The sequence below is a fragment of the Balaenoptera borealis genome (assembly GCF_965194805.1).
Source record: "Balaenoptera borealis genome assembly, chromosome: 14".
NCBI classification, from domain to species: domain Eukaryota; kingdom Metazoa; phylum Chordata; class Mammalia; order Artiodactyla; family Balaenopteridae; genus Balaenoptera; species Balaenoptera borealis.
Genome location: NC_138875.1, coordinates 40,097,042 through 40,112,711, shown reverse-complemented (window position 1 = coordinate 40,112,711; position 15,670 = coordinate 40,097,042). Strand labels below are relative to the sequence as shown.

General features: G+C 46.8%; 1 protein-coding gene across 12 annotated transcripts in view; it reads left to right on the top strand.

Annotated features, from left to right (window-relative positions):
• The window catches only part of FHOD3 (formin homology 2 domain containing 3), a 491,067-nt gene that overhangs the window by 424,124 nt on the left and 51,273 nt on the right, over positions 1 to 15,670 (top strand). For all 12 annotated transcript variants that reach the window (XM_082354165.1, XM_082354171.1, XM_082354169.1 and 9 more), the window contains one exon: positions 12,165 to 12,323. In XM_082354165.1, coding sequence (XP_082210291.1) covers positions 12,165 to 12,323 — 159 coding nt within the window. The remainder of the gene's footprint in view (positions 1 to 12,164; positions 12,324 to 15,670) is intronic.

The window sequence follows — 15,670 nt, the reverse complement described above, 5'->3', positions numbered from 1 at the left end:
TGGAAGGTTATACCTCTCTAAGAATTTGTCCATTTCTTCCAGGTTGTCCATTTTATTGGCATAGAGTTGCTTGTAGTAGTCTCTTAGGATGCTTTGTATTTCTGCGGTGTCTGTTGTAACTTCTGCTTTTTCATTTCTAATTTTATTGATTTGAATCCTCTCCCTCTTTTTCTTGATGAGTGTGGCTAATGGCTTATCAATTTTGTTTATCTTCTTAAAGAACCAGCTTTTAGTTTTATTGATGTTTGCTATTGTTTTCTTTGTTTCTATTTCATTTGTTTCTGCTCTGATCTTTATGATTTCTTTCCTTCTATTAACTTTGGGCTTTGTTTGTTCTTCTTTCTCTTTGTAGTTCTTCTTGCTTTCTCCATTAGGCATAAGGTTAGATTGTTTATTTGAGATTTTTCGTCTTTCTCAAGGTAGGCTTGTATTGCTATAAACTTCCCTCTTAGAACTGCTTTTGTTGCATCCCGTAGGTTTTGGATTGTCGTGTATTCATTGTCATTTGTCTCTAGGTATTTTTTAATTTTCTCTTTGATTTCTTCAGTGATCTCTTTGTTATTTAGTAATGTATTGTTTAGCCTCCATGTGTTTGTGTTTTTTACGTTTCTTTCCCTGTAATTCATTTCTAATCTCATAGCGTTGTGGTCAGAAAAGATGCTTGATATGATTTTAATTTTCTTAAATTTACTGAGGCTTGACTTGTGACCCAAGATGTGATCTATCCTGGAGAATGTTCCCTGCGCACTTGAAAAGAAAGTGTAATCTGCTGTTTTCGGATGGAATGTCCTGTAAATATCAATTAAATATCTCTGCTCTATTGTGTCATTTAAAGCTTGTGTTTCCTTATTACTTTTCTATTGTATGATCTGTCCATTGGTGTAACTGAGGCCTTAAAGTTCCCCACTATTATTGTGTTACTGTCGATTTCCTCTTTTTTAGCTGTTAGCAGTTGCCTTATGTATTGAGGTGCTCCTATATTGGGTGCATATATATTTAAAATTGTTATACCTTCTCCTTGAATTGATCCCTTGATCATTATATAGTGTCCTTCCTTGTCTCTTGTAACATTCTTTATTTTAAAGTCTATTTTATCTGATATGAGTAGTGCTACTCCAGCTTTCTTTTGATTTCCATTTGCATGGAATATCTTTTTCCATCCCCTCACTTTCAGTCTGTATGTGTCCCTAGGTCTGAAGTGGGTCTCTTGTCAACAGCATATATATGGGTCTTGTTTTTGTATCCATTCAGCGAGCCTGTGTCTTTTGGTTGGAGCATTTAATCCATTCACGTTTAAGGTAATTATTAATATGTATGTTCCTATGACCATTTTCTTAATTGTTATTGGTTTGTTTTTGTAGGTCCTCTTCTTCTCTTGTGTTTCCCACTTAGAGAAGTTCCTTTAGCATTTGTTGTAGAGCTGGTTTGGTGGTGCTGAATTCTCTTCGCTTTTGCTTGTCTGTAAAGCTTTTGATTTCTCTGTCAAATCTGAATGAGATCCTTGCCGGGTAGAGTAATCTTGGCTGTAGGTTCTTCCCTTTCATCACTTTAAATATGTCATGCCACTCCCTTCTGGCTTGTAGAGTTTCTGCTGAGAAATCAGCTGTTAACCATATGGGAGTTCTCTTGTATGTTATTTGTCGTTTTTCCCTTGCTGCTTTCAATAATTTTTCTTTGTCTTTATAATTTTTGTCAGTTTGATTACTATGTGTCTTGGTGTGTTTCTCCTTGGGTTTAACCTGTATGGGACTCTCTGTGCTTCCTGGACTTGGCTGGCTATTTCCTTTCCCATGTTAGGGAAGTTTTCGACTATAATCTCTTCAAATATTTTCTCAGGTCGTTTCTCTCTCTCTTCTCATTCTGGAACCCCTATAATGCGAATGTTGTTGCATTTAATGTTGTCCCAGAGGTCTCTTAGACTCTCTTCGTTTCTTTGCATTATTTTTACTTTATTCTGTTCCACGGCAGTGAATTCCACCATTCTGTCTTCCAGGTCACTTATCCGTTCTTCTGCCTCAGTTATTCTGCTATTGATTCCTTCTAGTGTATTTTTCATTTCAGTTATTGTATTGTTCATCTCTGTTTGTTTATTCTTTAATTCTTCTAGGTCTTTTTTAAACATTTCTTACATATTCTTAATCTTTGCCTCCATTCTTTTTCCGGGATCCTGCATCATCTTCACTATCATTATTCTGAATTTTTTTTTGGAAGGTTGCCTATCTCCACTTCATTTAGTTGTTTTCCTGGGGTTTTATCTTGTTCCTTGATCTGGTACATAGCCTTCTGTCTTTTCATCTTGTTTATCTTTCTGTGAATGTGGTTTTTGTTCCACAGGCTGCAGGATTGTAGTTCTTCTTGCTTCTGCTGTCTGCCCTCTGGTGGGTGAGGCTATCTACAAGGCTTGTGCAAGTTTCCTGATGGGAGGGACTGGTGGTGGGTAGAGCTGGGTGTTGCTCTGGTGGGCAGAGCTCAGTAAAACTTTAATCCGCTTGTCTGCTCATGGGTGGGGCTGCCTTCCCTCCCTGTTGGTTGTTTGGCCTGAGGTGACCCAACACTGGAGCCTACCTGGGCTCTTTGGTGGGGTGGCAGACTCTGGGAGGGCTCACGCCAAGGAGTACTTCCCACAACTTCTGCTGCCAGTGTCCTTTTCCTCACAGTGAGCCACAGCGCCCCCCCACCCCCCGCCTCTGCAGGAGACCCTCCAACACTAGCAGGTAGGTCTGGTTCAGTCTCCTATGGGGTCACTGCTCCTTCCCCTGAGTCCCGTTGCACACACTGCTTTGTGTGTGCCCTCCAAGAGTGGAGTCTCTGTTTCCCCCAGTCCTGTCGAAGTCCTGTAATCAAATCCCTCTAGCCTTCAAAGTCTGATTCTCTAGGATTTCCTCCTCCTGTTGCCAGACCCCCTGGTTGGGAAGCCTGACGTGGGGCTGAGAACCTTCACTCCAGTGGGTCGACTTCTGTGGTATAAGTGTTCTCCGGTTTGTGGGTCACCCACCCAGCAGTTATGGGATTTGATTTTATTGTGATTTTGCCCCTCCTACCATCTCATTGTGACTTCTCCTTTGTCTTTGGATGTCTTTTTTTGTGCGTTCCAGTATCTTCCTGTCGATGATTGTTCAGCAATTAGTTGTGATTCTTTTGTTCTCGCAAGAGAGAGTAAGAGCACTTCCTTCTACGCCACCATCCTGAACCAATCTCTCTATATAGCTTTTTAGTAAGATGATTTTAATTATATTTTGAGGAAAAAGACATAAATCCTGCACTAAATTTCATCATGTTGTGTTTCTTCTGCTGGTCTACGATGTGGAGAATGGCATAAGAGGTGGTTAAAATGACCCTAGAGTAGGATGTCAGGGCAGAAAGCCCCTGGGGGGTGGGGAGGTACCCTCCATGGACTTGACATCACCCTGAGGAGCCCCAGGAAGTGGCCTTCCACCCCTGTGCCTAATCCAGGGCAGCCAATTCCCTCTTGCCCCCAAAGAGCAGCTGTTATACTCCCAGATCCAGAGAGACCACAAAAGGTATGGAGTGGAAGAGGGGCACAGAAGGAAGAAGGGACCTGATTTCCCCTTTGGGGACTCATTGCTGTCTTACTCACCTGGGTTCATTGCTTTATTAAGGGGAGGGGGCTCCGGAATGGATTTGGAGAAATTTGTTCAACTTTATTTACCTTGAAGTTTCAAAATATATCAGAAACTATTAGCAGTGACTCTTTAAGAAAATTCAGAGATGATGATTTATTGGTCTGAGGTAAGCCCTGGCCTGGGTTATTTTGAAAATCTCCCCCGGGTCCTCAGCCAAAGTTGGGAACCATTGATTTAAAGTGAAAAATTGAGGCACCATTGAGGGGGGCATTGTTCCCACCATCACTTTCCACATTGACTCCTTCACTGGCCCCCCACGTCCACCTCCATTTTATTCTCCTGAGAAGAGAGGAAAATCTTCCTACCTTATATTCAAGTTCAGGTCATAAGAAAGTATGTTATTTTATTGAACAGCACCCTCAGAAAACCTGAATTCTCCCTGGAAATTCCAAACCCAACTTTGGGGCTTATCTGGGGTGATCACACACCCTAGTGTATCCAGGATGATCCTGGTGTGTGTGGAGGTCCCAGCATAATTATTAAGAGTACTCCCTTCCCCTCTCAAAAGTGTCCTGGTTAGGGTACTAGATAAACTACATTAACATTGGAAATGCAACTGTTTTACAGTTGGCCTCTGCTGTAAAAGACTCTGAGAACAAATATGGGAAATTAAAATTAAACTTACCAATAAACAAGTCTATTCTGGCCAGGTCCTCAGAAACTCTATTCCTAACTAAAGGTTTTTCAGCTTTTATTTAGGTTTCTTTGGCTTTTGGATGTGGGGTATGTTTGGCTTTTGGATGTTGTTGTTGTCTTTTGCCTTAATGCTTTCCCATGTATATGGCCTTCTCCCGCGTTACAGGACTTAGGAAAATTCCATAGCAGTCACATCTTTATGACATCTGTATCGTGGCATCACTGTCATTGTCACTTTCTCAGTGGACAGTTTTGAAAATATCCTGTGGCGTCACTCTTTTGGCAGTTAGCGGGGAACGAGGAGGAATGATTTACCATTTCTAGAACTCATGCCTTGCTGAGCCAGCCCCAGGGTCTGTGACAGTGATGCTGACAAGCGTTTTGAGAGGTCAGTCGCCTTTCATGGAAATGCTCTCAAACTTAGCAGTTTTCTCCAAGACTCTGAGTTCTCTTAATAAATCATGTCCTTAGCTGAGTTTCTATTTTCAGTCACAGCACCCTCTGGGATGACAAGTTCTGTGCGCTGAATAACCACTTTTTAAAAACTGCATCCTTTGTGTCTAGTAAAATTACTCTTTAAAAATTCAAAGCAGTGATTCTCCATGTCAACATTTCAGAAAACTTTGGAAGGCAAAGCCCTATCCACTTGCCCAGACTGTGAGCCTCCACAGTCTTTGCTCGTGCTCCCCTCCCTACTCTGCTCATTTTGTCCTCTCCTCCCATGTGGAATTTTATGCCTTCACGGTGGCCCTTCTCTGGACCTTGGCCGTCTTTATCATGGTGTGCCACGGCTCATTTACTAGATCTACTTCCCACACCAGGCACTGTCCATGTGCCTGGGGGTCTGCACAGACTCTAATGAGCATCCATAAGCTCTTTTCATTCATTCAGGAAGCCCCAGGCAAGTTGCCCATGTCCCCGGGAAGCAGCTCTGCAGGCTAAATTGAGTATCAAGTCCCTGCACTGTCTCCTGCAACTATCACTATTCAGGGTGGGGACACTGGTCTGATCTGACACTCCTGTTTATGTAGGTGCCTTTGATCAGTGAGCGTGGTAGATGCATTAGTTATGAAAAATACACATTGGTAAACCATATATTTTTAAATACAATGTTATTAGGTTAAAATGATAAAAAAAAGGAGTCATTGGTAGTGAAAAAAGCTAAGAGCTAATTCTTAGAAAGCACTATTTTCCAGGTATTGTCCTGAATACATGTATCAATACCAGTAATACTCTTCTAATAGTCCCAGCAGACACTTCTGTTGTGCTTACCAGGGGCCAAGCCTTGTTCTCACTGATTTACATCCATTGTCTCCTTTCATCCTCACAACAAACCCTGTGAGATCGGGTCCCAGTGAGGACACGAGACACAGAGAGATTCAGTGACTTGGCAAGGTCTCCAGGCTGTGAATGGGTCAGACCCCAGCTGACCCACCTGGGTGACTTGATGCTCTGGATATCTGCAGTTACCCTTCAGGCCTCCTGAATCTGTTTGTGTCATCCTTGGATTCCGTTTTGTTTTGGCTACTTTCAAGCTCATGCTCTGAACACTTCCTCGTGCTCTTCCCTTGGGGATTTTTAAATCTTGTCACTTTAAAAAAAAAAAAAAAAACCTCTCTCTTTCTCCTCAATGATCTGTATGGTTTGCTACTGAAATTTTAAATTTCATTTGGTCTGGACTCTACCTCTAACTGTGTGACCTTGAGCAAGTCGGTCAACCTCTCTGAGCCTGTTTTTGATTATGGGGGGGAAAAAAGAAAGAAACCAGGCCTGATCCTGTGTGCCTGACCTCCCAGGGTTGTTCTGTAGACCCAGTGCAACAGGGGAGAATGTGCTTTTGTGCTGTGTTAACAGGTCAGTAATTTTTTGTGCTATTGATTGTCTTAGCCTTTGTCTCACGTGACTTTCCCGAGATTCCAATGTGAGATCTTAAATTAGCCTCTAAGCTTAATGACTACTATTTAGCATTAAAGTTTTCCTTTCCACTTTTTCCTAACTGCTGCCTGAATATTCACCCTTCTCTTTTCCAAAACTGAATGATTATGAGGGGGAGTAATGGTCTCGTCCTCAGGATATTGAATGCTATCAGGTTGTGGTCACTCTTACCTGGCGGTCACCCACCCCATAACCATTCAGAATCAAGTTTGTCTCTTTACTTGCAGATTCTAAAAGACTTGTTCTTGGAGGCAATACTTTGTTCCATCCAAAAACCTGACTTGCATGTCTCCTCCCTGCGAGGCCTGTGGTCATCCATCTCTGTATCAGGATTCGCGTTGCCCCACAGTCCCCCTGAGAAGACCTGAATAGGTGGTTTAACTGTTCTAAAAAATATTCCTGTCGTATGTGACTTTCTGCCCCTTGGAGTGGCTGAGTTTGCAGGGCCCAACCTCTTGGAGCTGGTTGGTTCTAGAGAGACGGCCCCCACCCAGGGAGCTGACCACCAGGTGAATCTAGGGCTACAAGGGAAAGTCACAGCCCTTACCCCTAAGCCTTGGTAGTTAGCACTCACTGCTTAAATTGAGTACCTCCTCTATGCTTCTTAGAAATTCTGTAAGTCTTGTGGTCTTGGGCACTGCCTGTTTGAAGCTTCCTCCTGGAGGGGCTCACTTCTGCCTCCTGGAACTGGACCCTCAGCCCTCTTGGACAGCTTGGGAGAGAAGAGCTGAACTGCTTTGGTGACTTCCTTCCTGCCCCTTCTCTCTAAGAGGTCTCTGCTGGCCTTGACAGCATCTCTTGCCATAGAGGGTAACCTCGGTCTCTCACCCTTTTGGCTGTTACACCATCTCCCGACTCCCTGCAATCTTCTTGGCCAAGTCAAAAACAGACAGAAGCCCTCCATTCCATGCAAGCCTGAAGCATTTCTCCAGAGACAATATTTCTGGAAAGGCAACTGTTGGCAGGTTGGAGGCTCCCTGATAGTTGTTGTTTTGAAGGAGGTTCTGGGTGTCGCTGCCTCGTTCGGTCAGAAGTTCAGCTTCACTAGGCTTTCTGGAAGCAAATCAGAGCCTGGCCTCTTCCTAGAGTGCCCCCTGCCCCTTCAAGAAGTAAGTTCCTCTTTTACCTTGAGAACTTCTGGATGTACTTGGGGAAATTACATGTTCAAAGACATCCCCACCCTGCTTCCCCCCACTCTGCTCACTTCCACTCTGTTGCTGGGGCAACTCTCTTGCCCCAGAGACAGTTGTTCCCATTTTCACTTCCAGCAGCCCCCTAGTCCAGCATCCTGTGCCTGAAGCCCCACCCACAGGAGCCTCCCTCAGCATCCTTTCCGCACTGTGAGTTCTTGAGACCTGAGGGCAGAGGTTTGACTGATTGACCTTTTATCAAAGAATTGAGGAAGAAACGCTTATTTCCTGTGGTCCCAGGACTGACCATTGCTGCCGGTGGCATCGTGGCCCCCCACGTTTTTGTTGGTCTCCGTGAAAAATGTCCCCATTCAAGACGTAGGCACCTAACAGGCACTCAGGAAATGTTCGTTTAAGGAAATGAGATCTGTATCAAAGAAAGGCAAAAAATAAATAAATGTGGGAAGATACCCTGCCAACCAGAAGGAGACAGTTGAAGGACTGAGCTTGCTTCTCAACCTCTTTTCCTGCTCAGGGTTTGCTGTCGTGGACCATCACTGATAACATCTTGAGAAACCAATCAGCAGAGGGGTCTCATGGGGTGTGGCATACTCCAACCATGATGACCCTTGGCCATTCCCACACAGCCTGTGTTCTTGCTTTCTGCTGACTTTGTTTTTAAAGAAGGAAGATGTCAGTCAATCCAGTCTGTCATGATGTTTACCTACCATGTTGAGTTTTTTGGCTTAAAGTTACTTTCTTTGGTTCCATATTAGAATTGGGCTTTCATAATGGATTGTGACTCACTGATCTTGTGCTCTTGTTGGAATGCTCTGGATCACTGTATGAGAGCTTCTTCTGTACTTTCATTCTATTCTGTTCTATCATTGTAGCTGTTTAGTGCCAGTGCTACACATTAATTATATCAGTGTTATAATAAGTTTTTAGAGCTAATTGGGTAGATATTATATATATTTCTACTTGCAGATTTTTTACACATATATTCTTTCATAGTAACTCTAGGATATTTTTTAATTCCAAAAAAATCTGGTTGGAATTTGATTAGAATCATTTAAGATATATATATATCTGACTTATATATAAATTCTATGATGAGAGATAATGAACATCCTTACAACATTGAGGCCTCCTATCCAGGAACATGATGTTTCTCATTTATGCACATCTTCTTTTGCTCTCAAGAAAATTTTGTCAGTTCCTTCAAGTAGGGCCTGTATTGATATTTCAGGAGGTTTGGGCACTTTGTTTCCTTGTTTGTGTGTTGTTTTTTGGGATGGGTCTGGGCTCAAGTAAAATGCAAAACAACTTTCTCATCTCCTGCCTAGAAGTATCACCTCCTGTCATCCTCCCAACCCTGTTCCACCTTTGCCCCATCACATCTTAGCCCTTCCTTTCCAGATGCCTTTAGAGGGTCATTTAACATTTCCTAACCTCCTCTGCAAGGAACACTCTGTCTTATCTGCTTTACCTCCTCTTTCTATCATTGACCAATTTCCTATTTTTCTCATTTCAAACAATGGACAGTCACAGACTGTCTGATCAAAGAAGTGCAATAAGCAGATGGGTGCCTGAGAAAGACTCTTAGCAAGAGTAGGATGAATGGACTGGGGGTGAGAAGAGGCTGGAAGCAGGAGGCCCGTGGTGGGCTGCCCTGGGAGGCTGGCACCGGGGTCAGGCTCAGGGTGCAGGTGGCGGGAATGAAGGACGGGGCATGAGAGGCTTTGTGGAAGAGGATGGGTGACAGTGACTCAGACACAGGACCAGGAGAAGGACGTAGTGAAGGTCACTCTTGCTGGTCTGGGCTTTGACCCTGAAAGAGGATTGAAGTGGATCAGAATTGATGACGGCTAATCCCTAGGCAGGACGCATGCTTCCGGGCACGGAGAACTTTGGCTTGTTCTTGCAGGCGCTGCTCCAGTTTGTTGTGGGAGGGGAGGGGAGGAGAGAGTTGGACAAGCCCGCGTGACCCACCCCTCGTGTCAGGCAGGACAGCCACCAAGGCACTTGAGGGGTCAGTAGCATCCAGTGGAGTCTGTTTTAATTATGAAGAAGAGCATTTAAAATACCTCTTGGATAAAATCCAGAGATTTAACAGTTCAATTTCAGATATGACTTTAATTCTTATTCCTTCCTTTGCGAAGCGGTTGGAAGTGCTCTGAAAACATGTAACGTCGTTTGTGGAGATAGCTTCCCCATTATCTCAGGATGCCCAGCGGCTTGCTTCTTCCCGACTTGTGGGGTGTGTGGGTGTGGGTGTGTCCGTTGGTGTGAACTGAATTCTACTGAGAATGGGGGCAAGGACATCTCAGGCTCAGAGCCACCCCTGAGTCTGTGTGGGTTGCTTGCTGCATGTGGACGCTGGCTGAGGGGGGAGGGCTGAAATCTGAGTGGCGCTTCCCTCTCAAGCTGTTTGCCATGGGGCTGTGTCTCCCTGGAGGTGGGCATCTTTTTCTCATTTGCACAAAGGCTGCAGTTGGGCTGGACGTGCTCAGGCATCTCTGCAGACTCCTAGAATGACGGGGACTCTATAGATGGGGGGCTAAGGGCTAATGATTTCCAGGGAACCCCTGCCTGCCCATATATGCTTCCTGCGCTGGATCCTGGCTGTGGGTAGTTGCCTCTCCAATGCCGGGTCCCAGGCTTCTTCCGTCTTCCATGCTGCCGTCCATGTGGCTTCATTCGTTATGCTCATGAGATGTCTCACGGCTGTCTCTCTGGGCCTCACGTCCACATTCTAGGCAGGAAGAAGGAGGAAAGGCAAAAGGCATGGCTCACTGGGTCTATCTCTTTTTAATCAGGAAAACAAAAACCCAAACTGCCAGCCTTACCTGCCAAGCGTCCAGGGAGGTGACTGATTTCACCGACATATTACCAGCCTGAAAAAAGTCAAGTCCCTGTTGGTGAGCAGGGAAGAGGGAACGGATGTTGGGCAGGTTCCCTGCAGCACCTGGAGGGGTGGACACCCCGCACCCCAACATGGGCATCGCAAGTCATCACATCTGTCTTCATCGCCTGTAATCAGCATTTTGTCAAACCTTTTCTCATTCCTTCTTAGTCTTCTATACACAAAATAATATTTTAAAGTAGATTTCAGCTAAATTTCAGGGGCTCCTGATAAGCTTATTTGCTTAAATATATAGAAGACAAGCTTGCCCTACAGAGTGAGGGCGCATTTATGCCGCGTGGCCCTGGGAGCTCACAGTTCCAAGCCGACGAGCACACCCACAGGAATTGTTCCTCTTGGCTACCAGGCGGCCAAACAGCTGGGATGCTTTCGCTTATTTTCTTCGTGAAGAAATTGTAATTTATTCCCAAATGCATATTTAAGGACCTAAAATAGAATGTTAGCAATTGAGTTTGGAAGGGCTCAGTAGGACTTAAGGGCCCGCAGCCGTTTTTCCTTGCCAGCTCCCAACCTCCCGTGCTACAGCGATCAGCTTCCCTGGGCGGCTCAGCTGCTCCCAGGCCCAGCCTTGTTCCCTTCCTCAGAGGAGAGGCTGAGGCCTCAGCACAGGAGGCCGATATTGAGCAGCTATGAGCTGCTCAGCTGGGGCCTGCCTGCAGGGGGGTTCTGAGCAGCTGATTCATGGAGCTCCCCCATATGGCCCCCAAACCTCCAGCTTCATCCCTGGCAGTTCCCTGGAACTAGACAAAGGCACTTCTCCTCTGCTTGTATTCTCTCCCAGCCCCAGGCTAGTCCTAGACGGTCTTGAGGGTCCAGCTCAGGTGGCAGCTTCTCCAGACCCTAACCCTCTCCACCACCAGGTGAGTTAGTTACCCCACAGCTGGGCCCCTCACACGGTGAGCACACCCCATCACTGTGCTGGACGGGTCTTACCCATCCTCGTTACCCCAGGCTTGTTTCATGAATCAAAATCATCATCCTCCCAGCCCTGTGGCCTCAGGGGAAGCGGCGCAGCACAGGGAGCTTGCTGACCGGCCCCACTCCACCTGTCCGGGTGCCACCCGCCCTTGGCTTCCCGAGAGCTTAAGGGGAAAGCTGGGGGCCTTGTCACAGCTCTGGGCAGAGGTGAGCATTGGCTCAGCACCTCACACACTTCCTGGCTTCTGGCCGTGTGCCAGCCCGGGGCTGGCCGCAGGGACTGCCCCGAGGATGTCAGGCCAGCAGGGAGGCCACATACATCAGGGCTCTGTGGGGACATGGTCCCCCCCTCGGCCTCTTGGCTAGTTTATCCCTCACTCCTCTTCACCCACCCACTGGGCAGCTGCCCAGATGGCTGAGTGTAGCAGGAGAGGCGGAAGTGCTCAGGTGTCGGGTCGGAGGATGTTGGAATGATGAGAGGAGCCCCTGAGATGCAGAAGGACTGACCGGCCAGCGTTGCAGGATTCCCCTCTGGCTCCCGTCTCCTCAGTGCGCGGACCAGCTTTCTCCATCTCTGGGCACACACCACACGCTCCAGGGCCAACCAAGGCACATTCCGACACCTTGCAGCCTGCAGGAAGGGAACTCTGAGAGGTTTGAGTTTTGTTTCCACTGCTTCTATGGAAAAAAACAGGTTTTTTTTTTTTTTTCCTTGCAAAATATCACATTTTTCCCAGTTGAAGGCAAATCAATTTTATTTTGTAACGTGTCTGGCTCGCGAAGTTCCATTGCTGCCCTGCTCTTGGCGACCTCTTGGAACTAATCCCTGATCTCTGCTGTGCTGAGAGGTAGCTAGTCCTTCCCTGAGCTAAACTGAGGGCATTTGTCTTCATGTCTAAGTAAGCTGTGAGTTTGCTTTTAATAGAGGACCAAAGATGATGCATTAATCTTGAATTCTCCTTATTTTATCACAAGAAAACTGCTGCAGATGGAAAAAAGCAGGAGATCATCGTCCTGGATTCCAAGAGGAGCAATGCTATTAATATTGGTCTGACGGTACTGCCCCCTCCAAGAACGATTAAGATAGCCATTTTGAATTTTGATGAATATGCCTTAAACAAAGAAGGGATTGAGGTAAGAGGAGCTCTCTGGAGCGTTATTTGTGTCCTGTAATACGTTGCATATGTAAACATTACTGTGTCCAATGTGACTTTCTCCACAGGGTGGCTTGCCATTTTTCTGTCTCAGCCAGATTCTGAATAATGTTAATAATTCTCACATCTTGTTCTTTAACTTCTGGGGGGAAAGAAGCCCCACTTTGCCTAGGAAATTCAGAGATCCTCGCTCTCTGGTTCATTTACTAACTTCCTTCTGACCACGTTCCGCCTACCTCGACGTGGAAGAAGAATCTGACAACCTCCACGGAGGTGGGGCTGGGATGCCTTCTTTCACATCATTTCAAACCAAATACATTTAATGAACAGTCTCAAAGGTAGGGTTTTCCATACGTGCTCACTCCGTGTTAGCGGCTTTGTTTCCCTCTTGGCACCCTTTGGGGTGTGTAGAGATGGGTTTCATTTGATCAGCTGGAAAACACAAGCCAGCTGAGTCTGCAGCACTTGTTAATCTGAGTGGCACAAGTGGAGAGAGGTTGGGTGCCTACATGGCTGGCAGGCGGCCCAGCTGGCGCCACAGCTCCCCTGCTCTGCCAGGGTCCAGTGCCCTTCCACCAGGCCCTGCTCACCCTTCGCTGTGGGCTGGTGCCTGTCTGTAGGAAGTTAAATCTCCTATTCTCATAACAGAGAAAGAGTGAGTGAAACCAATGGCTCAGCCCGCAGATTCCTACAGACGGGTGGATGGCCTGGAGGCCCACTGGGTCAGAGTGGGGATCTTAGGACACTGCTTCATGACGTTGAAGCATCAACGTCATGAAGCAGTGTCCTTCTGTTGGCAAAGAGCCCTGGATTCCTTTAAGGGCTCTCCATACTTGAGAGTCCTTCATACCCAGTCTTATTTGAAAGCCTCGAGAGTGAAGGAAGCCAATGAAGGCTGGCTGCAGTGAGGGAGAGCGGGCTTTGGCAGGAGAGTTGGAAGTGAGGAAGGCCTGGGGGGCTGTGCCGGATGCGTCTCCAGCCCTGAGTGTGGTAGGGGGCAATGGGGCCCATGGGGCAAAGTGATGCCTGAACCCAGGAGGACAGCTGTGCCTTTGTGCTTTGGAAAGCAGAGACCTCCACAGGAAAAGCCCTGTTCCAGGGGTTTGTACTGGATGGAGTACAAACTTCAAAATCCATGCCTACCCAGAACCCCAGAATGTGACCTTATTTGGAAATAGGGTCTTTGCAGACATGATCAAGTTAAGATAAAATCATCCTGGATTAAGGTGGGTCCTACTCCACTGGCTGATATCCTTCTAAGAAGAGAGAAGTTTGGACATAGACCCAGAGAGGGGAATGCCATGGGAACACAGAAGACACACAGGAAGACACACAGAACAGAACACCGTGTGATGATGGAGGCAGAAATTGGAGGGAAGCGTTTACAAGCCAAGGAACATGAAGGACTGCCTGCAACTACCAGATGCGAGGACGAGGCAAGGAAAGATCCTCCCCTCGAGTCTTCAGAAAGAGCATGGCCCTGCCGACACCTTGATATTAGACTTCTAGTCTCTCAAACGGTGAGAGAATAAATTTCCTTTGTTTGGAACCCCTGAGTTTGTGATGCTTTGTTATGGCAAACCTAGGAAACCAGTATGAGGCCTAAGCAACTCTGCCCTGAGAAACACACACACAGCCTGTGCCAGGAGCAGGTACGATGAGGGAAATGCACTTCCCTCTGGCTGGAGAGGAGGTGGAGCCCGAGCCCTGGAGTCAGGCCATGCGGGACAGCAGGTCAACAGAGCCAGGGAGTGAGGGCACGTGGCAGACCGGGGAGGGTGTAAAAAGGAGAGAGCAGGTGACAGTAGGCAAATACAGAGAGGGACACTGAGGCAGCTGCCAGACAGCGAGAAAGAACGGGGAAGGCCCAGCCTCAGTGTGAGGCACCTCCACCCTGGGACGCACGGAGCAGCAAGAGAGAAGAACATTGGGCAGGTGGGAGCCGCCAAGCGGGACGAACCAAGTGCAAAGTGTCTCTCACATAGGACAGACAGAGTAGTAGGCCCTAGCGCACGTTCTGGCCATCCTGTTTACTTCACAGGATCTTTTAAAGACTGCAAAAGCTTCAGATTCGTACATAGGCTCCAAATGCAGCCAGGGCCAGCTTGATTGAAGGAAAAAATGACAACTTCCCCTTTTAAAAATATTTCCCCTTCTTGCCATGAGAACTTGGAAGTCCATCAGGAGAGGTGGATGCCTTTGGTTTTGCCTTTGTTCTTTCCTGAAATGTCAGTCTCCCTGGGTGGGGAGAGTTTCAGATACAGTAAGTTATTTAGATTTTAGAATGAATCAAATTATTTTTTCCTTTGCTGACTGGTTTCCAGCTGAGCACCTTTTCGATCCAGGAAGGAATGATGGCAGGTACAGTAATGATGACGGATATAGGAGCAGCAGCACAGCTAAACTTGACTTTCCTAGGTTTCCTCCTGTGGCCCAGACACCAGGTAGGTGCTTCACACAGATGCTCATCAGAACCTTAGTATTATGTTCTTCATCTTAAAGATGAAGAGCGTGAGTTCCAACGTTTGTCTGTGTCCAAGCTCACAAGCCAGTAAGAGGTCGAGCTGAAATATGATTTCTAGAGCCTGAGTCTGAAGTGCAATCCACAGGCCAGCCCTGGCGGCGGCCAGCCCAGGTGGGCTCTCTGGGCCTGGGCTCACCCACCGAAAAGAATAAGAAGAAATCTGAAAGGGGAGTGAGAAGATGCATGAGGCAACGCAGTCCACATCACAGCGCTGCCTGTGGTTTTCCTCCGGGAGTAGCTGGCATGTGAAATGAGGTACAGTGAGAGGACACAGCCATAGAAAACACTGCCTAACCCTTCCTGAGAGCTTATTGTGTCATGAGTGCTCGGTAAATTCATATACAGTCACAAGGCATGGAGTTACACATTTTTACCACAGTTTTTGTTGAAAGCAAGGTTTCTCAACTGGCACTATTGCCATTCTGGGCTGGACAGTTCTTTATTGTGGGAGCTGCCCTGTGCATTGTAGGGTGTTCAGGGTCCCTGGCCTCTGCCCACAAGATGCCCGTGGCACCCATCCAGGGGTGACAACCAAAAATGTCTCTTAGCCTTCATCAATATACCCTGGGGACAGAATCACCCTGATTGAGAACCCCTCATCTGAAGCTGCCTGGGCAAATCCAGAGACTGTGTATATTTTCAACTCTTGTCAGCTGTAGCTGAGAATCCAGAAGAAACCAGTCCTTGTGGGGAAGACAGAACCCAGGCCCTCCCAGCTGTTACCTGCTGTCTCTGGCCACTGATCCCAGGGGCCCAAGGGGTAGAGATGGTCTTCATCCATGTGCAGAGCTACTCCCCCAAAA